Source organism: Magallana gigas, chromosome 2 (genome assembly GCF_963853765.1).
Source record: "Magallana gigas chromosome 2, xbMagGiga1.1, whole genome shotgun sequence".
Lineage (NCBI taxonomy): Eukaryota > Metazoa > Mollusca > Bivalvia > Ostreida > Ostreidae > Magallana > Magallana gigas.
Window position 1 is genome coordinate 15,255,498 of NC_088854.1, and position 18,352 is coordinate 15,273,849.

Consider the following 18,352-nt stretch of genomic DNA (forward strand, 5'->3'; position numbering starts at 1 on the left):
CATAAATGCAAAACTCTAAATTTTCTTATTTTATACGAGTACCTAATTCCGCGATCAACCGTTTTGCATCAAACCGCTAAAATATAAAATTGCGAACGCCCATTTTTTTTTTATCATAGTTCCATTTACTTTTACGAAATTTAAAAGAAAGATATGATTTACAGCGGAAATTAATTCCTCGCGTTTGGTTATGAATCTATAGTAATTATTTGGAGTAATTTTGAAGATAAACATGTAAAGGACATAGTATCAAAAGCGTTGTATCTCTGTTGTACATGACGTCTATCCCCGGTGCCTGTTTTTGGGATTAAACTAGTAGGAGAAATTCCGATTAAAAACACACGGTGACTTTAAATGTAGAAATTATGTATTTCTTAAATATTTAAAGCAAAATCTCCAACTTTAGATAACGTTAATAACACTCACGAACCGAAAACAAATCTATCAATAAACACACATTTCCCTACCCAATTTTTTCTCTTTTGATATTCATGTGTGTGATATTCGTGTCCTGAAAAATAACCCCAACCCATTCGTTACATGTTTATTGAGCTTTTCTTCAATATTGCAATAGTTGTTATATCTATGATTTTAATGGTAAACTCTATGCATTTAAAACAGTGATGAAACTATTTTGATATCGGAAAATTTCACAGAGACCAAATATAACGATGTATCAAACGATAACTTTTCGTACGAATTCTCTCTCTTTGGTTAAACAATATATTTGTGTGCAAAACTGTAAGAAATTAAATTCCAAAACACCAATAGCAATTTTTAAATTTGCCAAAATTAATCAAATTTTGTAATTTAGTTAACAACATAAAACTATGCTATTTCTAACTGTTTTACAATAAAACAATAATACATTTATTGCATATTGTCGGAGTAAAAGCTCATGCCTTTACTGATCTCGACAAATTTGTACAAATTATATTTTAAATTATCATAATATATTTTTTGTTAATAACGAGGATGAGGGTCAATGCCTAATTTCCTTCAGATTCATCCTTAGCGATTTTTTTAGTCAATTAAAAGTGGAATTTAAGATATGCCTTTTTTTCAATAAAGATTATCTTTTGGTTAGTACGTTTTGTTTTTTGTAGAAATGAATGTGGAAAAAATTATCAAAAATCCTTTTAATAAATGATGCCAATTTGATGTAGAAAGTGAACTGGGTTGAAACAAAATATATGTGATATCAAAAGAATTGTATGTGTCAAATTGCCTAAAATTAAGATACGTGTAATATAAAATAATTGTAAAAATCTTTTTAGACATTGACCATGTGATATAAATACATAAATAATACATCGCTTAAACTTACGTGTATTTTCGTTTTGCGCGCTTTTTAAAAGTGAAAATTGAATAAATTCATCCGCTAACAACCTGGCCTGCTGCGCATACTCATCAATATTTTTTTTCAAACTTTAAAGGAAAATATTCACAATACATTATATTTTCTATTTCAAGACATATTTTTGCTTAAAAAAAAAAGATAAAAGTTTCCTCGACAAAACACTTACAGTCATACGAGTAGAAGTTAATCTTTCATTCCAGTAATGTTCTAATGTTAACATAGCACATATTCATATTTTCATAACTTTTTCTCTTTTATTAACTTCCTATGTTGTAAGCTCAAAAGGCTTTAGTTTAAGGGTTCATTTACTCATATTTTGTTTTCGGAATAGCAAAAAGGGCTTGTTTGGAAAAATGATTTTTTGTTGAAAGACTTAATATAAAATTAAGCATTTTCTATAGCAGAACTTTTACGAAACTGGTATCACAAAATCTGAAATCTACACCTCATAAAAACATGTTAATGAGCAGATGATGATCTTTGATCATCAAAATAATCTACCGATCAATTTTAGATATCAAAAATTATTTCAAATTTAAGCTTCAAATTCAGAAACTTTATAGAAGAATCACTGATTTATAACCTATGCTATCGACATTTCAGTTGATATTATGTTATAAGCAAGGGTAATAAAGACGATTCTACGTGTATTTGGTAAAGGAAAGGATATATATGAAAAGCTAGAAAGGAGATACGTCATAAAAATCAAGATATATTTCAAAACGTAACCAAACAAGTGTTCAAAACATTATATTAATATGATTCATTCTTTTTTCCATTATAACCAACCTCTACATATCTTTCAGAGTCAATTATCAGTCAATATCATATCAAGCAAAAATACGTCAGACCCACTTAGCATAACAACGTTACTTATACGAATAAAGTCAATATAAGGAGTTGAAAATTATTATAACTGGAAACTCGATGCTTTGTGTCTTTTTAGTGTAATTGCCATTCATCAAATGTATTTCAATTTTCAAAGATTATTATTTTTAGTATTTTCGTAATTAAAAAAAAAGCAATAATAGTAAAGAAAGTTGAGTATGGAAAAATGAATTTTTATAAAGGGTTAATTTTAAAATAAAGTATTTTCGAAGTTTGTATGATACTGGTAAATCTGAATTCTACAACTCTTAAAGATGTTGATGAACAGATACATGTAATCTATAACCATCAAAATAATCAACCAAATAGATTTTACATTTTTTCAAAGATCTTAACGTTACCTTATGTAGAAAATTTCAACTCAGTCTATCGGCAGCTTTAAATTGATATTCAGGCTTTACTATGGTGCCATTAAAATTTGATTCAGTACATTTGATTATTGCTGTTTTGTACATTTTTTATTTTCCCATTGACTAACACCAAGTAATCTATGTATTTTTGAATTATTCCTTTATATTCCCTCGAAGAAAATGAGTCATTTATTCAAAATGGCGGCCATGTGAAAATAAGGATATTGGATACATTTTACAATATGCAGAAAGAATAAGAATATAAACTGACTAAACAAAGACACCTCATATAAGATTTACTCCATTAGCGATGATTGTTGAATAAGAAAAATGTAATTCAAAGACAGAGCGAGTGATTTCAGATTTTTAAAGAAAAATTTATATGCTTAATAGTTGCAACGCAAAGAAAGGGATGGCTGACAGGGATAAGAAAAAGTAGCTGTATAATGATATTGCAAAGTTTCAGATAATTGTTTTTCACACATCATCCTACAGGTGGGAACAAATCGTCCATCCTGAGGAAAAACAAAATCATTGTCACTTTACTTAAATAGAAAATTTAATTACTGGCGTCGTAAGTGGGCAGTTATGATTAAACGTCTAAAGTATAAACGATATTTAATGAATTGTGGATATAAAGTGGCGCAAATGCCCAATGGTTTATTCGCAAGATACAATTTCAAATTTCATTCATCTTTTTTTATGTAAATCTATTCAATAATTTTATTATACAATTTGTACAATTGCGAATTTTAACTTGGTTTGAATATTTTAACAAACGATTAGGTCTGAAGCTTTAACCATTAGCCATTAACACCTGCTTTATGCGACCTTTGCTTTAACACCCCTGCGAATGTTATTGTCATTTAAATTATAGACCATGTGTTTTTATTTGACCCTTTCAGTTTTGCAGTAAAAATCGTGCCTCGTGTTTATAGCCTATTTCATAGAATCTAGGTACTTGTAGTCAAATATAAAATCTAGAGGTTTATTGATTTTAAACTTTATCTTCATTAATTGGTTGATAAAATGTGTTCTAGAAATAAATGTGACAATAAAAACCAATAGTTTTTTCTGTTTTGAAACAATTAACATGCTTAGTAGAGATCCCCCGAAGGGTTTATTTTCGATCCGCGCCTGACCTAGTAATAGCATCAATAGTGAAACAGAATATACTATTCTATGCAGAATGTTCCTTGAAAATGTCTCGATATACTGAGTTTTTAGGAAAAACAGACACCCATTATTTTTTTTAAAACATAGTATTGCACACAACAATCATTTAACATGGCTATGATTTTTTTAAGCAACCCATTGTTTATATTTTCAACCACTCCACACGTGGTTGAACACGAACAATAACTCCGTTCTGAATATCATCGTTTAATTTAAATAACCACTAGATGGTAAAATAAAATTTACATCTGACATCAAAGTATTTTCATGTTTTTACATAAATCAAAGTAGAATATGATATGAAAAACGACCAGAACTTACGTATTTTGAGAACATTATCCGAACACATATACTTCCGCTCAAAATTTCACAGGAACTGAACAAATCTCGGTGAAGTCTCGTGAACTTTCATTCGAGCACCTCTGGATTTATTATATACTTAGCATCGATAAAGAAAACATTCCTAACACATTCGCAGGGGTGTTTAATCATGGGACCAAAACGTGAAATTATTGGGATACAAAATGATATTTATAATGTATAGTCGGCCATCCCTCTACGCTTTTGTTGATTGAAATCGGTTTGTTTTTCATTAGATCTTACCGACAAGAACAATTCTTTATGGCCAAACCCTTCAGTTTGAGAAGAGTCAAACCAGGAAATATCAATAATAACAATATTAGACTGTCTTTTTGTGCATGTTTGACCCTGTTTTATTGAAAACTATAACTACAAGGAAATTAAGAATTTTTACATAATCCTGTACTTTGGCTCACAACTTTTGTTATGCCAAGTTATACAGTGTAATAGCAAAAACGTAAGAAAAATACAATCTTTTAAATTCCTTTTCATCTTGATTTAATCAGTATTTAATCATATGTACTAAGTCTCTTCTTATGTTTACAAGAGATTCATTCTTTAAAATGGGCTTCTTTAAAAATCACCTTGCCTTTGATGTTTTCTGGTCTTAAAAATATTTTTAAACCATAGTCTTTTGACTGATATAACAGCATGTCAAGATTAAGTAAAATTATTTTTGCTAAATATGACATTCATATAAATGCACACTTTTAATTTCCATATAAAGGCCTCGAAATTAAAAAAAGTACACGTAGTTTTAATGTGTTTATTAAATGTTTAAAAGAGTATGTCCCTTTGTCCAATGAGCATTTGCTGATCAGGAAATATCTGTAAGACTCGTGGACTTAATTGCGTGGATGTCCACGCAGAAAATATATAAGCGAGGTTAAACCGGATGCTATGGGGAAAATTCAACCTGCGCATGAGTTAGCCTGGTTCCTGTGCGTAATGGGTAGCTCAGGGAACCAGGCTAGCACCCGTTTATCTGAATCGGGATCGGGATACCATGCCATATGCACACATAAGTTGAAGGGCGCTGTAATTGTAAAGTTGTCGGTAAACAGTACAGAAACAAAGTATTCAGTTTAAAGAAATGATCGGCATGTGATATGAACTGTCAGTATTATGAAATAAGTTAATGTTATGCCGAAACTACAATAGGCATCAAATAGCATAGTTTGCAATGTTTTGTTGTTTTCCGAATACACATGTAGCTTAACTTTACTTTTACAGTAGGCGAGGCTAGAGTACTTCCCGATTAAAATTTTTTTAAGCATTTAAGTATGACTGAATAATAATGTGACTGGATATAATAGATTGATTGAATAAAATCTCAAGAAAAATGCATCAAAATATGAAATTAATTTACACAAAGCTGTCACTGCATATAGTAAACAAAGTAGTGCTAAGCGTAATGTGTGCGCAAAAAGTACCGAATGCCTGATATTATACATGCAATCTTCATTTATGTAGATCATAATTATTTTAGAAATATGAACCCTTTAAACTCTGAGATAAAAAGTCAGGGCTATACATATACGTAATAAAACGTACAAATTTAGTGGTTAAAAGAAGGCGGCTAGAGTCGGTGGAAACTTTGATAATCTTAAGGCTTTCACGTCTTCGTTGGAAACACATTCATATGGTCCACGTATTGCAGTCCTTTTTTAAAGGACAGCAACTTCTTTATTTCTTATACATCTACCATAGCATCTGTATCAGTGACGTCACTGAAAACAGGTACGGATATCGTGATCAAACCAACTGTGTTTAAAAGTGTGAACCTCAGTGCAAAGTGAAAAGATCATCCTACAACCACCAAGCTATCAGGAAATAAATTATACACTCCCGTACACTGTAAACGCTATCCTAACATTAAAAAGTTCTCAAGTGGCTACTTCATTAATCTAAGGCCCCTACATAAACAATACTTTAATCAATTTTACATACTATATGCGATTTATTAGTTAATTTGTAAAAAGAAAGAAGTAAATTTAAACAATAGATTGCTTTCTTTTGGTGATCTATCCGGGTTATGGAGGTAGCGATTATTTCAGAAAAAATACATAACCGACTAACGCTCACGCTAGTTATGTATTTTTTGTTAGTCCTATGCCGTGAGTGAAATTATCTGTACGGTAATTGAATACCCCCTGCATGAACCAGAAATTGTTCGCTCCTGAATAAAAGTAAACACTCGTCAGTACTTTCATTCCTTTGATTCCTGTCCTGTCGCTTCCTTCAAATTCCAAATGAAACACAAAAGAACGCATTTTAAGAACGCATTTTATGGTTTAAAAACATAACAAGTTTATGTTTTTAAAACTTAAAGCGGCACAGCGTTTAACACATAAATCTTGATTATTTACTGTGCCGAATTGCTAATTCAATTTGGTATGAATGAGTCCAAAGGCGTACCTAGGGACAAAGCGTTTCTAAACAGGTGGTCTTGGGCGGCAGCCACCCGTAAGCTAAGCACATTTTAAACAGCATTTTAAATCTATTTCAAGCTTATCTTTTAAAAAGATTGGTGAGCTAGCGCTGTAGCCATCATAAAACACAGAAGCAGATCTCTAAAACATTGGTTTGTATTTCTGAATCGATTAATTACATAGGTAGGCACAGTGGTGTACTGGAATTGTGCTGGAGTGGGGTCTCAATTTCGAACTGTGAATCTAGAGGCATGCTATAGCACATTGACTGTGCCTTAATCATTACCGTCTTTCTTGGAAGACGGTATAAAGAGTTGAAATAATTTACAGTCTCCGGGTTGTGCACTTCCTTTCCTTTGTGATTGGTTGAAAATACATGATGTGAAAATTTACATTTATTTCATCGGTTGAAATAATGTTCGGCGCAAGGGAGATAATTTTCTGATGATCTTTTCCACGTACGACTTAACAAATTTCGTAGATTTCAAATCTTAAAAAGTGAGAAAACGAAAAAGCAATACAAATTGCTATGAATGAAATTCAGCCTTTGGTTTTCAGGTCCAACTAGTTGAAAGTAGCATTCTATAATATCTATTGAAATTATTTGTTTTTCTTTTAGAATTGTTTATTCAAATATTTTATACAAAAATGTAAAAAAAAAATTGATGCGGTATGCCTAATATCGGTAAAGTTATTTGCACCTTAGATAGATAAATGCTATGGTATAACTTTGATTTTATCAAAATAATACGAGTCTACGACCCTACCTAAGATCTCTTTCACCCTATAGTCGATCTCAACTTACAAGCTCGGGTACGCAGTTCTCAATTTTAGACACGCAGGCTTAAACGACACATGACACAAAAATGTTTGGATAAATCCACTCGCCATGCTATGTAGAGGAAGGTGACATTCATATAACAAAGAATTAAACTGTCTTTGATGACTAACTGATGTTAAGGTTTGATCTAAAGACGGTAAGGTTTTTAAAAAATGCTAAACTTGTTATGTATCTGCTGTTATTTGAATTGCGACTCAATCGAGGTGAAAATTTTCAAGAACCATTGGTGCTGTTTTGTAGCAATCGTATCTTCTCGGGCCTTTCCGGCAAGCTCGGAAAACATATCCGAAGTTGTTTTCCGAGCTTGAAGAAATTTAAGATAAAGCTAGCTATTATTATAATATTGAAAATAACTTTGCATTATAAGACCTACTGTTACTTTTTGACATTTACAATAAAACACAAAACTTCATGTGAAAATGATAAAATGAAATTCAAATGGTACAGTTTATCTACAGTAGTACAGTATTCCCAGAACCCCCTACTATGGAGTTGACCATGCGTATTCCAGTGAAAAAGACTAACGTAGTTGCTAGTGCTCCAGAGCGCTAGCAATTAGGTTTACGGTGGTAAACAAAAACATAATAAGAATATTTTCACTGGTGCAGAATTTTAAATTTACAGTACTAGATTAAAATATCTTTTTTGATATTTTATTCAGTACTTTTTTTGCAGTATTTCTTAAGCAATTTTTACCTGGTATTTGTAAAGTTGTGATATGCGGTGAACATATACATGTATAGTGCTGACGTATCTATTGCATGTTTTTTTATTTTCAAAGTACTCTTGCAATATACTTTCCCCTTTCATATAACTGGGCTCTGAAAAGCCGTGTAGTTTCTTTTCATTTTGATATGAATTGAAGGCAAGCGCTGAATTGATTTTAATGATATGCGGATTTATTAACTCATACTATGAAATTTACGACTCGGTCAAAATTTCGAAAAGTTTTTTACTATGAGAACGTGTTCGGGATACTTAAGGAAAAATTCCGGCTCAAATGCAAAATGTTGTCGGGTTTTATAATGAAACAAAAGAAAAAAACCCAGTGTTTTAAAAAAGGTCAATTAAGTAATTAAAATAGATTCAGAAGAAAAAAATACAAGCACAGTAATGCTTACAGTGCTTAAATGTCGGTACGCCACTGGTCTAGGCTCCATTCTTAACGTACTTTTATTAAGAAGGTAAGTTTAAATTCCTTTATAACATTTATGTATGGAAATGTAGTTTAGACCCATAACTCGTCGAATTTCATAGTAATTTACCTTTATTACAGTAACTACCCTCCTAAGTCCTGAGACACGCCCCGTTTATCGAATGGTCGATATTTAAAGCGACCTAAGAAAAATCACAGACTGCACGAAATTATCATGTTAATGTCAGACTTAGATTTCCATGCATAAGATAAGATTTTGGTTATTTCTTTTATCTAACATACTGATGTACATTAATAGTAATTTAGTTATTCATTTAACTTACTTATTGCAATCAATATATTAATTTGTTAAAAGGAAGATGTTAATATAAATTATAAAATGCTTTCTTTGATGATTCATGCGGATGAAGGTAGCGATCATTGGAGAAAAAAATTATATAATTAACGCGGGTTATGTATTTTTTCTTCCTTCATACTCATACTCTGGATGAATCATGGAAAAAGCATTTAATTGTTTAAATGATATATAGCCACAGTAGTTATAGTAGTTTAAGACATAAATTCTCCTAACACTGAAGAATTACACTGGCTGTCGTAAATAGGTTCGATATATACAACAAATGTTAGTTGTTGTTCTGGGCGTTTCAACATTTTTTATGATCAAGCACTGTTTAATTTTCTTAAGAAAATTTACCTCTTTGGTATCAGGGTGACCCAAAGTGTATATAGTTGGCGGGCTGAGAATGGTAAATATTCATGAAAACGAGAAAAATTCAACGAGTTGTCCAACAGTCAAACAAATCCAAAACTGAGCGTGGGTTACGACGATGTGATTACTGTGGGCCTATTTTGTGTAGCGAATGCTTGTACTTTGGCGTTCTCAATAAACATGATAAATAAAGTGATATAGATATTCAAATACTTAATGGTATCGTTTTTGTTGTAAGTTTTGTTTGCAAGTTGTATCCATTCATCACTTGCTTGCTAACATCTCAGCCTCCTTGACCCATCTTAATTCAGAACTGATATAATGTTTTCAAAAAAAATAAATTATTAGTTATGTCCTCTGAAAAAGTTATTTGAATGTAGAAGTCACTCTTGGAATTCGAAATACAATTTTTTGTTTATAAAGATCAAATATAAATTTTATTCAAACAACCATCATACTTCATAAAACAAAATTTATACATAGCATGTTTTGTCGAGGGTAATACAGTTGTCATTTAATATAGTGTTGCCGTTAATTTCTGGTTCCTTGATACGAGGAGAAGTAGAAGATTCGCCGTGAGGGGTGGGGTAAAGCATGTCATTGCTCAGAACAGCATTGTCATTGACAGTACACAACGAATTGTTTCTGAGAGAAAACTCGATCTGTTCAGAAGGAGGAGGGGGCGGAAGGTATGTACTGACATATGAAAAAGTGTCTTCGTTTTCCTCCAGATCGTAACACTTTGTCACTGAGCCAACGATATCTTGTCTTGAGCGCATTGAAGAAAATGTCCAACATCTGGACATGAAGCGAGCATTTGAATTTTCTACGTCGAAAAAATCGTCAGATTTATTCAAAACTTGCCCATTCTTTTCACACTGTTTGTAAATATCCGGTGTTGACGTCAGCATTTTTTTCCGCCTCCGCTTTTCCTTTTTTGCTTTATAAGACTTCATTCCGGAGGTGTCCGACTGAGTCCGATCGAACACATCCGCTTGTGGTGTCCCTCCCTCTTCTGTCGTTAAGACGTCTGTGTATGATTCAGGTTCCACAACTCTGGATGAATCCGGATCTGTCCTTAAACTGGAGTCCATGGTGCAGGGTTCGTCTTTGATATCTGATATCCCGAGGTCGACATCCAATCCACTGTCCCTGCGATCGTCGTCATTGCTTACAGCAGATAATCGCTGTGCTAAATGAGAAACTTTCCTTTCGAGATCTTTAATTTGTACGAGTTTCTGAAATAAAAAAGGTCAAAATGAAGCAATATAACTAGTACATGAATGTTTTGATATTATCAAGTGTGTTTTGTGTTGAAATTTTTAAATTACGGGAAGGCAATAAAAATGCACAGTATCAAAATTTGAAACAAGCCAAATTCTATCAGTGAGTGCGTGTATACATGTATATACCACAAGGGGGTAACAAGTTTATACCTCTTTCATGTTGATTTTCAAAAGAGTATTCTCTGATTGAATTTGATAGATATCCAAATCTTGGGTAGACGTAGAGGACTTCTTCAAATCATACATCGTCACCGACAATTTAGACTGCTTTTCCAGCGGGGATTTCCACCAAAACCGCACCTACAAAGATAATCAAAGCGTTAAATTCAAGCTCATATACCCTAAAATAGATAAATTGATAATTAAAACAGATACCGTCCATATGCATAAAGCCTACATGTACATGTGATAAATGTTATTTTATTTATCCAATAATATGTACGGTACCTTTGGTAAGAACACGGTGATTTGCACTACAGTTGAACACACGGTAATGATAAGAATTTCCGTGATGTAGATTCCATCCGGAGAATGCCTTAACAAGGACGTCAGCATGAAGGTGGGAGCGGATAACAGTAGTGTAGACATAATACTGATGATGATACTGGGAGAATCTCTCATCGCTGGCAGGGTCACATTTCTCGTCTGCCACGCTAAATACAGCCCGTATCCCAGTAAACATGTTTTCCATAGCAACAGAAATGCCAGCCACCCCGAGGTTCCATGGGAAGAGCACTCCTGTATTAAAACGTACTCCGATCCCGAGGAGTTGCTCTGTTTCCCGCCGCCATTAGTCTGCAAAATATTGATAATGAAAATAAATCTAAAAGCTTGGTCCATAAAAAGAATTATGGAGCAGACATATATATCCATATACATTTATTTTTTACTTACAATCATAAGGTATTTAGTTTCCTTTGATGTCATCGTGTCCACACCCTGCCAGATTGTCAAGATGACCACATCAACGAAGACGAAAGCGGATGCCATTAGAAAGAGACGAATGTCTTTTATTACCTACAAAAGTACAAACACTTATTTGTAAAAATATTAACATATAATCAGTCAGCACTGTTTTGGTCATTAAGAGTAGTTTTTGTTTTCTATGATTTAATTATTCATGAATTACTGTGTATGCTTATGCTATCCCATCACTGAATACCCACCACCCGTTTGACTCCAGCGTTTTGAAAAATCTGATAAACTCTCCAGGCCTTGGCAAACATAGGACCAAAAACTAAGGAAACTCCTATAGTTATCAACCAGAGTCTGATCTGTAAAGAAATCAAAAGAGAATAAATGTCAGGACGATGATTTACGATGTTTCTTGCATATTGGATATTCAGCAAATGATAATGAGAGTCGCTAATTCAATCGTCGGCTGAAACAATTGTCTTACCTGGCAAGTAACGGTAGCCTCCGGATAGCGCTCTGCTAAGAAGAAATCCATCCCAAACATTAGGCAGACAATGTTCAGGCACAGCCCTCCTACACTGATCAACACGTTCAGTTTGGGGCTCGACATTTTGATGAACCTGTAAAACAATCATAAAAAATAATAATTGACATGGCAAAGCACAATCGATTTTTTTTCTTCAAGATTGATCATAAAATTTTATTCATAAAAATGAACAGAAATGCAATAAAAGTTTAAGTTTTACTAGATTCTGTATTTCAAAACAATAAAATATAATGAGTACTTACCTTTTGTTGCGGTGAAATACATTGAATGTTAAGAACGCCACAGTGACCACAATTCCAAGGGTAGTGGCAACACAAGACACCACGAAAGTCTCAGCCCCGACTGTACGGACCTCCATTCTGTCTTACTTCGAAACTTCGCCTCAGTCCTCTCTGTAAACATTGAGTACAAGTCTTTAAGCAAGCTTGGCTGTCAATAATAATTTGCACATTGTTTCAAGCAAAGTGACAGAGAATTCTCTTCTCATCTCAACGGCGAATGACTGTGATGGATTTTTCCTACAACGCCTTCTTAAACAATTCCTTATTAAACTGCACAGTTAATCAATTGCCAGCCTTTTGATCACACTTTGCCTTCAATATAACTGAGATGTCTTGGATTGGTTTTTTTTCCCAGTATGTAAATGCTGGACAATGACAAAACAAAATAATTTGTGTCAATCATATCAGTTTTAAAAATAGTTCAGGTATTGATTATTCATCACAGGTGTATTGTTAGAACTATGAAATTTATATAAAATAATACAGTACTGCAACTGGATAAACGGAAACAAAAGCAAAGAAATGAATGCACGTTTTACCATACAAGGAACCGAGCTAAGATAATCCTTTGAAGAAGACAGTCTCACATATCTGAATCTCGAGTTTTTAATACATGATAATCCAGAACAACAATCCAAGAATTCTGCGAGATATGATATATTTAAGGATGGACTTTACAGATGGAAGATTTTGGACACACTTTAAGCACAGTAACACTTCATTCGATATGAACCCTCAGGGGAGACGACTGCGGAATTAGCTGAAATCACCGCGTGGATTTTTCACACTTTTGCCTGCAATTACTGTCCAAGATGTACCAGAGGCGCAAAATTATCCGTTTTATAAAGATAATTACAGTAAAATGTAGACCAATTTCTGTGATATATTACACCCTTGAACATGCAGAGCATGTCGCCGGCAACATGCTTTTAATTGCGATATTCAAATTTTTGCTCATTTTAATATCCCGTGGAGGTGATACAAAAAGATCTAATCTTAGAACATATAAAAATGTTTTTTCAGAAATAGCGATAATGACTAACACGTGTATATCTTATGTTCAGAATCGATCATTTTAATATCCCGCAAATAACGTTGTTTACGCTGAATTTATGCCAGATTAATATTAATACACGTACTATTGTCGAATCTTGAAATTCGTTTTTGAAATATTGTTGCATTTTTATGTCAATGGATTTCTCTTGTTCTTTCTTCTACAGTATGATTATGTTGCAAATATACTAGACGCTGTGAGTGAATAAAATCATAAAACGACGGCTTACTATTAATTAACGTTTGTATTATGTACATCCTGAAGGTAAAGGGTGATTAATCTATCTGTTGCATATCGAATTTACGTATATCGTTGGGCGGACGAATTTAATTACCTGTATGCAATCATAACAATTATAGCGATATCCCTCGTCTTATATTTGCGTGGAAAGAAACTAAACTGCATGATTCATTGTAGACAATGTTCAGAAAGATTGGATATAATATTTTGTATATTTCAGTAAAAATGTTTAATATTTGCACGTAAATGTATGCATCGCAAAATGTAGATTATTACAGTTTTTCTGATCTAAATACATGTACGTGAGTTACACGAACCATCATTTCTTCAAACGGTTTTTCTTTTTTTCTTTTTATGAAAATTTGAATCAGTGAGTAAGATGTATTAAATCTGGCACAAAACTGTTATATAATAACATGATTAATTAGATCATTGCTTAACACTCTGCATATTTTGCCGTTTTATACTTCATTTTTTCTAGCGACTGAAACTTTGTACGTATAGCTCAATATGAGAGAGAGAGAGAGAGAGAGAGAGAGAGAGAGAGAGAGAGAGAGAGAGAGAGAGAGAGAGAGAGAGAGTAAATGCATGTGTGGCAGATTTGTAACTACATGTGTATAAGACTTATAGTACCGGAAACGTTCATTCATTGCGCAGAAAGATGTCATTATCTTTAGCTTACTTTTTACCTTAGGATACTTGTACATTATCATGTATTGTATTATCTTGTTCAAGTCAAGAAATATTTTGTTTAGTCTGCAATAACTGATTTAATAAGATTGACAGGTCCATGAATATATTCGCGTCAGAGTTTTAAATTTTAATAAGAATTCAAATACCAACAAACCGGTAATTTAATCAAAACTGTTTAACGTATATAACAATCAAGTTTGTGTTGGTTTTTAAGAGTTAGATAAATGATACATAATATGAAACATACGTGCGAGACACAGGGGCCAAGCCCGTTTTAACATTAATTTCAATGTAACCATAATTTTAATGTAACTATAAATAAATTATTTATGGCTACATTGAAATTAATGTTAAAACGGGCTTGACCCCTGTGGTGCGAGACAAAGTCGATGTGCACCAATATCATTATTACATTTAACTTACTAAAGCATCGTGAAAATCCTTCGTCTACACAGATGTTATTTTAAATGCATGTATTTGTTCCGCACGTCTCCTAAAAGGGTGAAAAAAAGTTTTTAAAAAACCATTTTGTCTACAAAATATAATGAGAGTCTTTTTTTTACATAATCAGGGTCTTCCGTTTCATTAGACACTTTATTACCAAAAAATCATACGTGTAGGCATGGAATGGCAGAGCAGGAGAACAAACGGATTTCCTAAAGTTTAAATAACCCGCAATCCAACAAGTAATTACTCTTCTCACCTTCAGTCTATTCTATACCAAAGTATTTACAGTCATTAAAGGCGATACAATTTTTGAAAAGTGATCCCTGCGAACAAAATAGGTCCTTTTACACACACTGTAATAGATATCGCATTTTTCTGTAGAGGCACTCAATTAAGGTTTGGTAATTAACAAGTCAAAGATGATGTTTACACTAATTCGACACTTACGGAACTAGGTATATTTACAGTTGAATAATAGTTACGCCTGCCTGTGCTTTTAGGATCAACTCCTACCCACCCCACCCCCACCCCCACCCCCTTCTCTCCTGTCGACCCGAAGTAAGTCGTAAGCACCTCTATGAACTAAAATTACTACTAGTTAAATTATTTAACTATTCGTGCATGTGCATGCGACTGCCTGTAATTGTTATGATGTTTCATATCTATTCACTCGGAATGAAAAAAAACCTTGCTTTTCTTTTGTTAGATTCTTTGTTGAAAAATTCCATGCTATTGATAAACTTCAATGATCGTGCAGACTTTTCTATTCTTCCCAATGTTAATGTATGTTATGCATGGTGGCTAATTATATTTAAAAATACATACCATATTGGGGGTAATGCTACTATTGTTAAACCTGCTTTAAACAAAATGTGTGTATGCGTGCAACAATTCATTAGGTCTAAAAAGTTGTTATTTTATATAAAAACGTGTTAATGTATAAACGAAACACGTTTTTTTCATGGTTTTCAAATGAACATACTTTAATGGGAATTTATCCGCCTCCCTATCTCAACGTTAATGACATTTTCGATTACTTGTAAACAGACATTGCAATTGAAACATGCTTTCCACTAGATTCAATTTATATAAATTAATTGCATTTTAAAATGAACGTGTTTTACACGAGAGGACAAATAAGTCAATGTCCTTTATGTGGACTATGAGCGTCAAATGGCAAGAAATATTAATAAATATTCACAGCACAAACGATTAAAAAAAAAATAGATTGAAACTCAAAAGACGGGAAGCGATTGCCTGTTTCTCCGACGATGTTCTGGAAACTCGAAAGACGGGTAGCGAATGCCTGTTTCTCCGACGATGTCCTGGCAAGGACCGCTTATTGTCGACTCTGCGCGACATTTCCAACAGATTATCAACCACCAGTGTAATATTTTTGCATTAAAATAGCAAAACTACTGTTTATATCTTCTATGGGAATTTGTTTGGCGAAGAAGAGAGGCAAAATGCATTGGGGGGGGGGGGGTCGGTGAGGGTGGGAACCTGCATTCCGTGGCTAATTCATTTGATCTGGATACAGTTTCTTTTCAGATGGAAAAGATCTGTTTGACGGTCTCCATGGTTTGTCATTACACCCCTGATCTGGTATAATTATGTAGGATACTAGAATGTACTTCCTCTGCAGATGTTGTCAAGATTTTTTAAACATTTGAAAAATACCCTGGTAATGCACATGAAGTACAGCGTATTTTCTAAATACCGGTACCTACGTAAAATTTTAACAAACACATAAGTACACGGTTGGTAGGTGGGCAAACTCCGAAAAACTCCGTTCTTGTAAAAAAAAAAATTATAACACACAACAAAGAAGAGAACTGTCAGTAACGTGCTTTTTACTCTCAAATTCTGGCCCAAATTGAAAGGGGGGTTAAATCAACTGCAATTAAATATTTCATATCAGATATATGTTTCAAGCAAAATTAGTTTTCCTTTTATTTAAATTTTTTGATCACATTATCAAATTCAGAGAATTAGGGGTGGGGATTGGATAAAAGAAATTATAATTAAACATAATATCCTAGATTCACATACCTGTTAAAAATAGTCCACATTGGTAAATATAATGTTCCCGAGAATAACCAACGCAATCTGTAATTAAAGTTCAAGCGAGATAGATAGTGCATTTCTTGTTTGTTTAGCATTGTACGGAGTAGAAGTATCATGTTTGATAAAGTGTTGGAAGTCAACGTCTGCATTGTTTTGAAATCCTTTTAAATCTTCCCCGACAGAACGAAATACAATTAACACAATGGCGTAAAGCAAACAAATGGCGGCTCGCGCAGATATTACAAATTCTACAAAAATGCATTTTGCTCTTAATAATTCCATGAGTGTGTCTCTAGGACATTGAATTTTTACATCCTTTGTGTTTCTTTTCATTGTCCAAATCTATTCTTTTTTGTACCGAAAACATTTGAGCGAAATTCTTTCCAGGTAACTGGGAATTTCGGAAAGCAGACTCTATCTTATATCAATTTCAATAGCTGAATAATACGAACACGTATACATCGACAGATCCAATCTTAACAAAGATGAAAAACGATTTGTTGGCTTTCTTTTTCATTTCTATCAAAATAATTAAAAGGTTAAAGTCGAGAAATCGTCCGATTTCTCCCTTGAATATTACATTTCATGTGCATATGTACTGTATTTTATATAAAAGTATACCAAATCATTAGGCGTGGTATCGTTTTTTAAATGGGGGGGGGGGGGGGGCAAATATGATCAAAAAAATCTTGGCATGCTAAAAGAAAAGAAATAATGGGAAAACTTCCCAAATCGCGAAAATCCTAATCCGGGAGGGAGGATACCGCACTGTACCTAAAACTTCGTTTCACAGTTAATTTCCTCCCTTTCACTTCATTTTCTCACATCCTCTTAGAAAAGGGAGGGGGGGGGGGGGAAGTCAATCATAAATGTTATTTCAAACTTTATAAATGAAATGAAATTTTTTTAAAACTTTGAGATCAAATAAGAAAAAAATAAACTGTTATACCACTGCACCCGTAGAGGTCGAACCCCTTAACCTTTATGAAGTAACTTAAATCTTCTTTAGCGTTAGCGCGACGGCGTGTTGTACAAAGTTGTGTCAGCGCGACGGCGTGTTGTATGTTAGCGCGACAGCGTGTTGTGCAAAGTTGCGTTATCGCGACGGCGTGTTGTGTGTTAGCGCGATGGCGTATTGTGTTCCAGCACGACGGCGCGTTGTGAAAAGGTGCGTTAGAGCTAACGCAAATGGCCCTATCCGGACACCATATCAATCAAAAGTTTGTAACGTATTCGCCAATGATTTACGCATAAAATCACATATGGAATGCATGTCAAGCTCTTTAGTTTTTTCCCATATGCATATACATGTACAGTTTCGACCGGACTTAACGGAAAGTACACCCCAACTAAACACTGGGTTTACTTTCAGGGGTTTACTCTAGGTTTACTACAGTGGACTCAGAGTAAAAAAACCCGGAGTAAACTAAGAGTAAACCCAAAGTAAACCAAGAGAGGACACATAAAACCCCTGATCAGAAGTATACATGTGTATTTGGAATAAACAAGGGACAGGGATTACAGACAATAAGATAGTAAAATAAAAGACG

The 18,352-nt window shown here is 33.5% G+C and overlaps 1 protein-coding gene across 3 annotated transcripts; it reads right to left on the minus strand.

The window, feature by feature from the left end:
* Positions 1-9,695: 9,695 nt before the first annotated feature.
* LOC105329873 (gamma-aminobutyric acid type B receptor subunit 2) lies at positions 9,696-16,947 on the minus strand. Of its 3 annotated transcripts, none has more exons than XM_011431356.4 (9): positions 16,788-16,947; positions 14,712-14,781; positions 12,263-12,412; positions 11,958-12,093; positions 11,725-11,832; positions 11,453-11,575; positions 11,006-11,353; positions 10,709-10,858; positions 9,696-10,510 (listed from the first exon to the last, which is right to left on the minus strand). In XM_011431356.4, exons 3-9 carry the CDS (start codon positions 12,376-12,378, stop codon positions 9,746-9,748), a joined length of 1,746 nt encoding a protein of 581 aa, XP_011429658.3. In that variant the 5' UTR covers positions 12,379-12,412; positions 14,712-14,781; positions 16,788-16,947; the 3' UTR covers positions 9,696-9,745. The 3 variants fall into 3 exon arrangements, with proteins under 3 accessions (XP_011429658.3, XP_034304053.2, XP_011429659.3); XM_034448162.2 differs by lacking the exon at positions 16,788-16,947 and adding an exon at positions 15,183-15,221; XM_011431357.4 differs by lacking the exon at positions 14,712-14,781.
* Between the last annotated feature and the right edge of the window lie 1,405 nt (positions 16,948-18,352).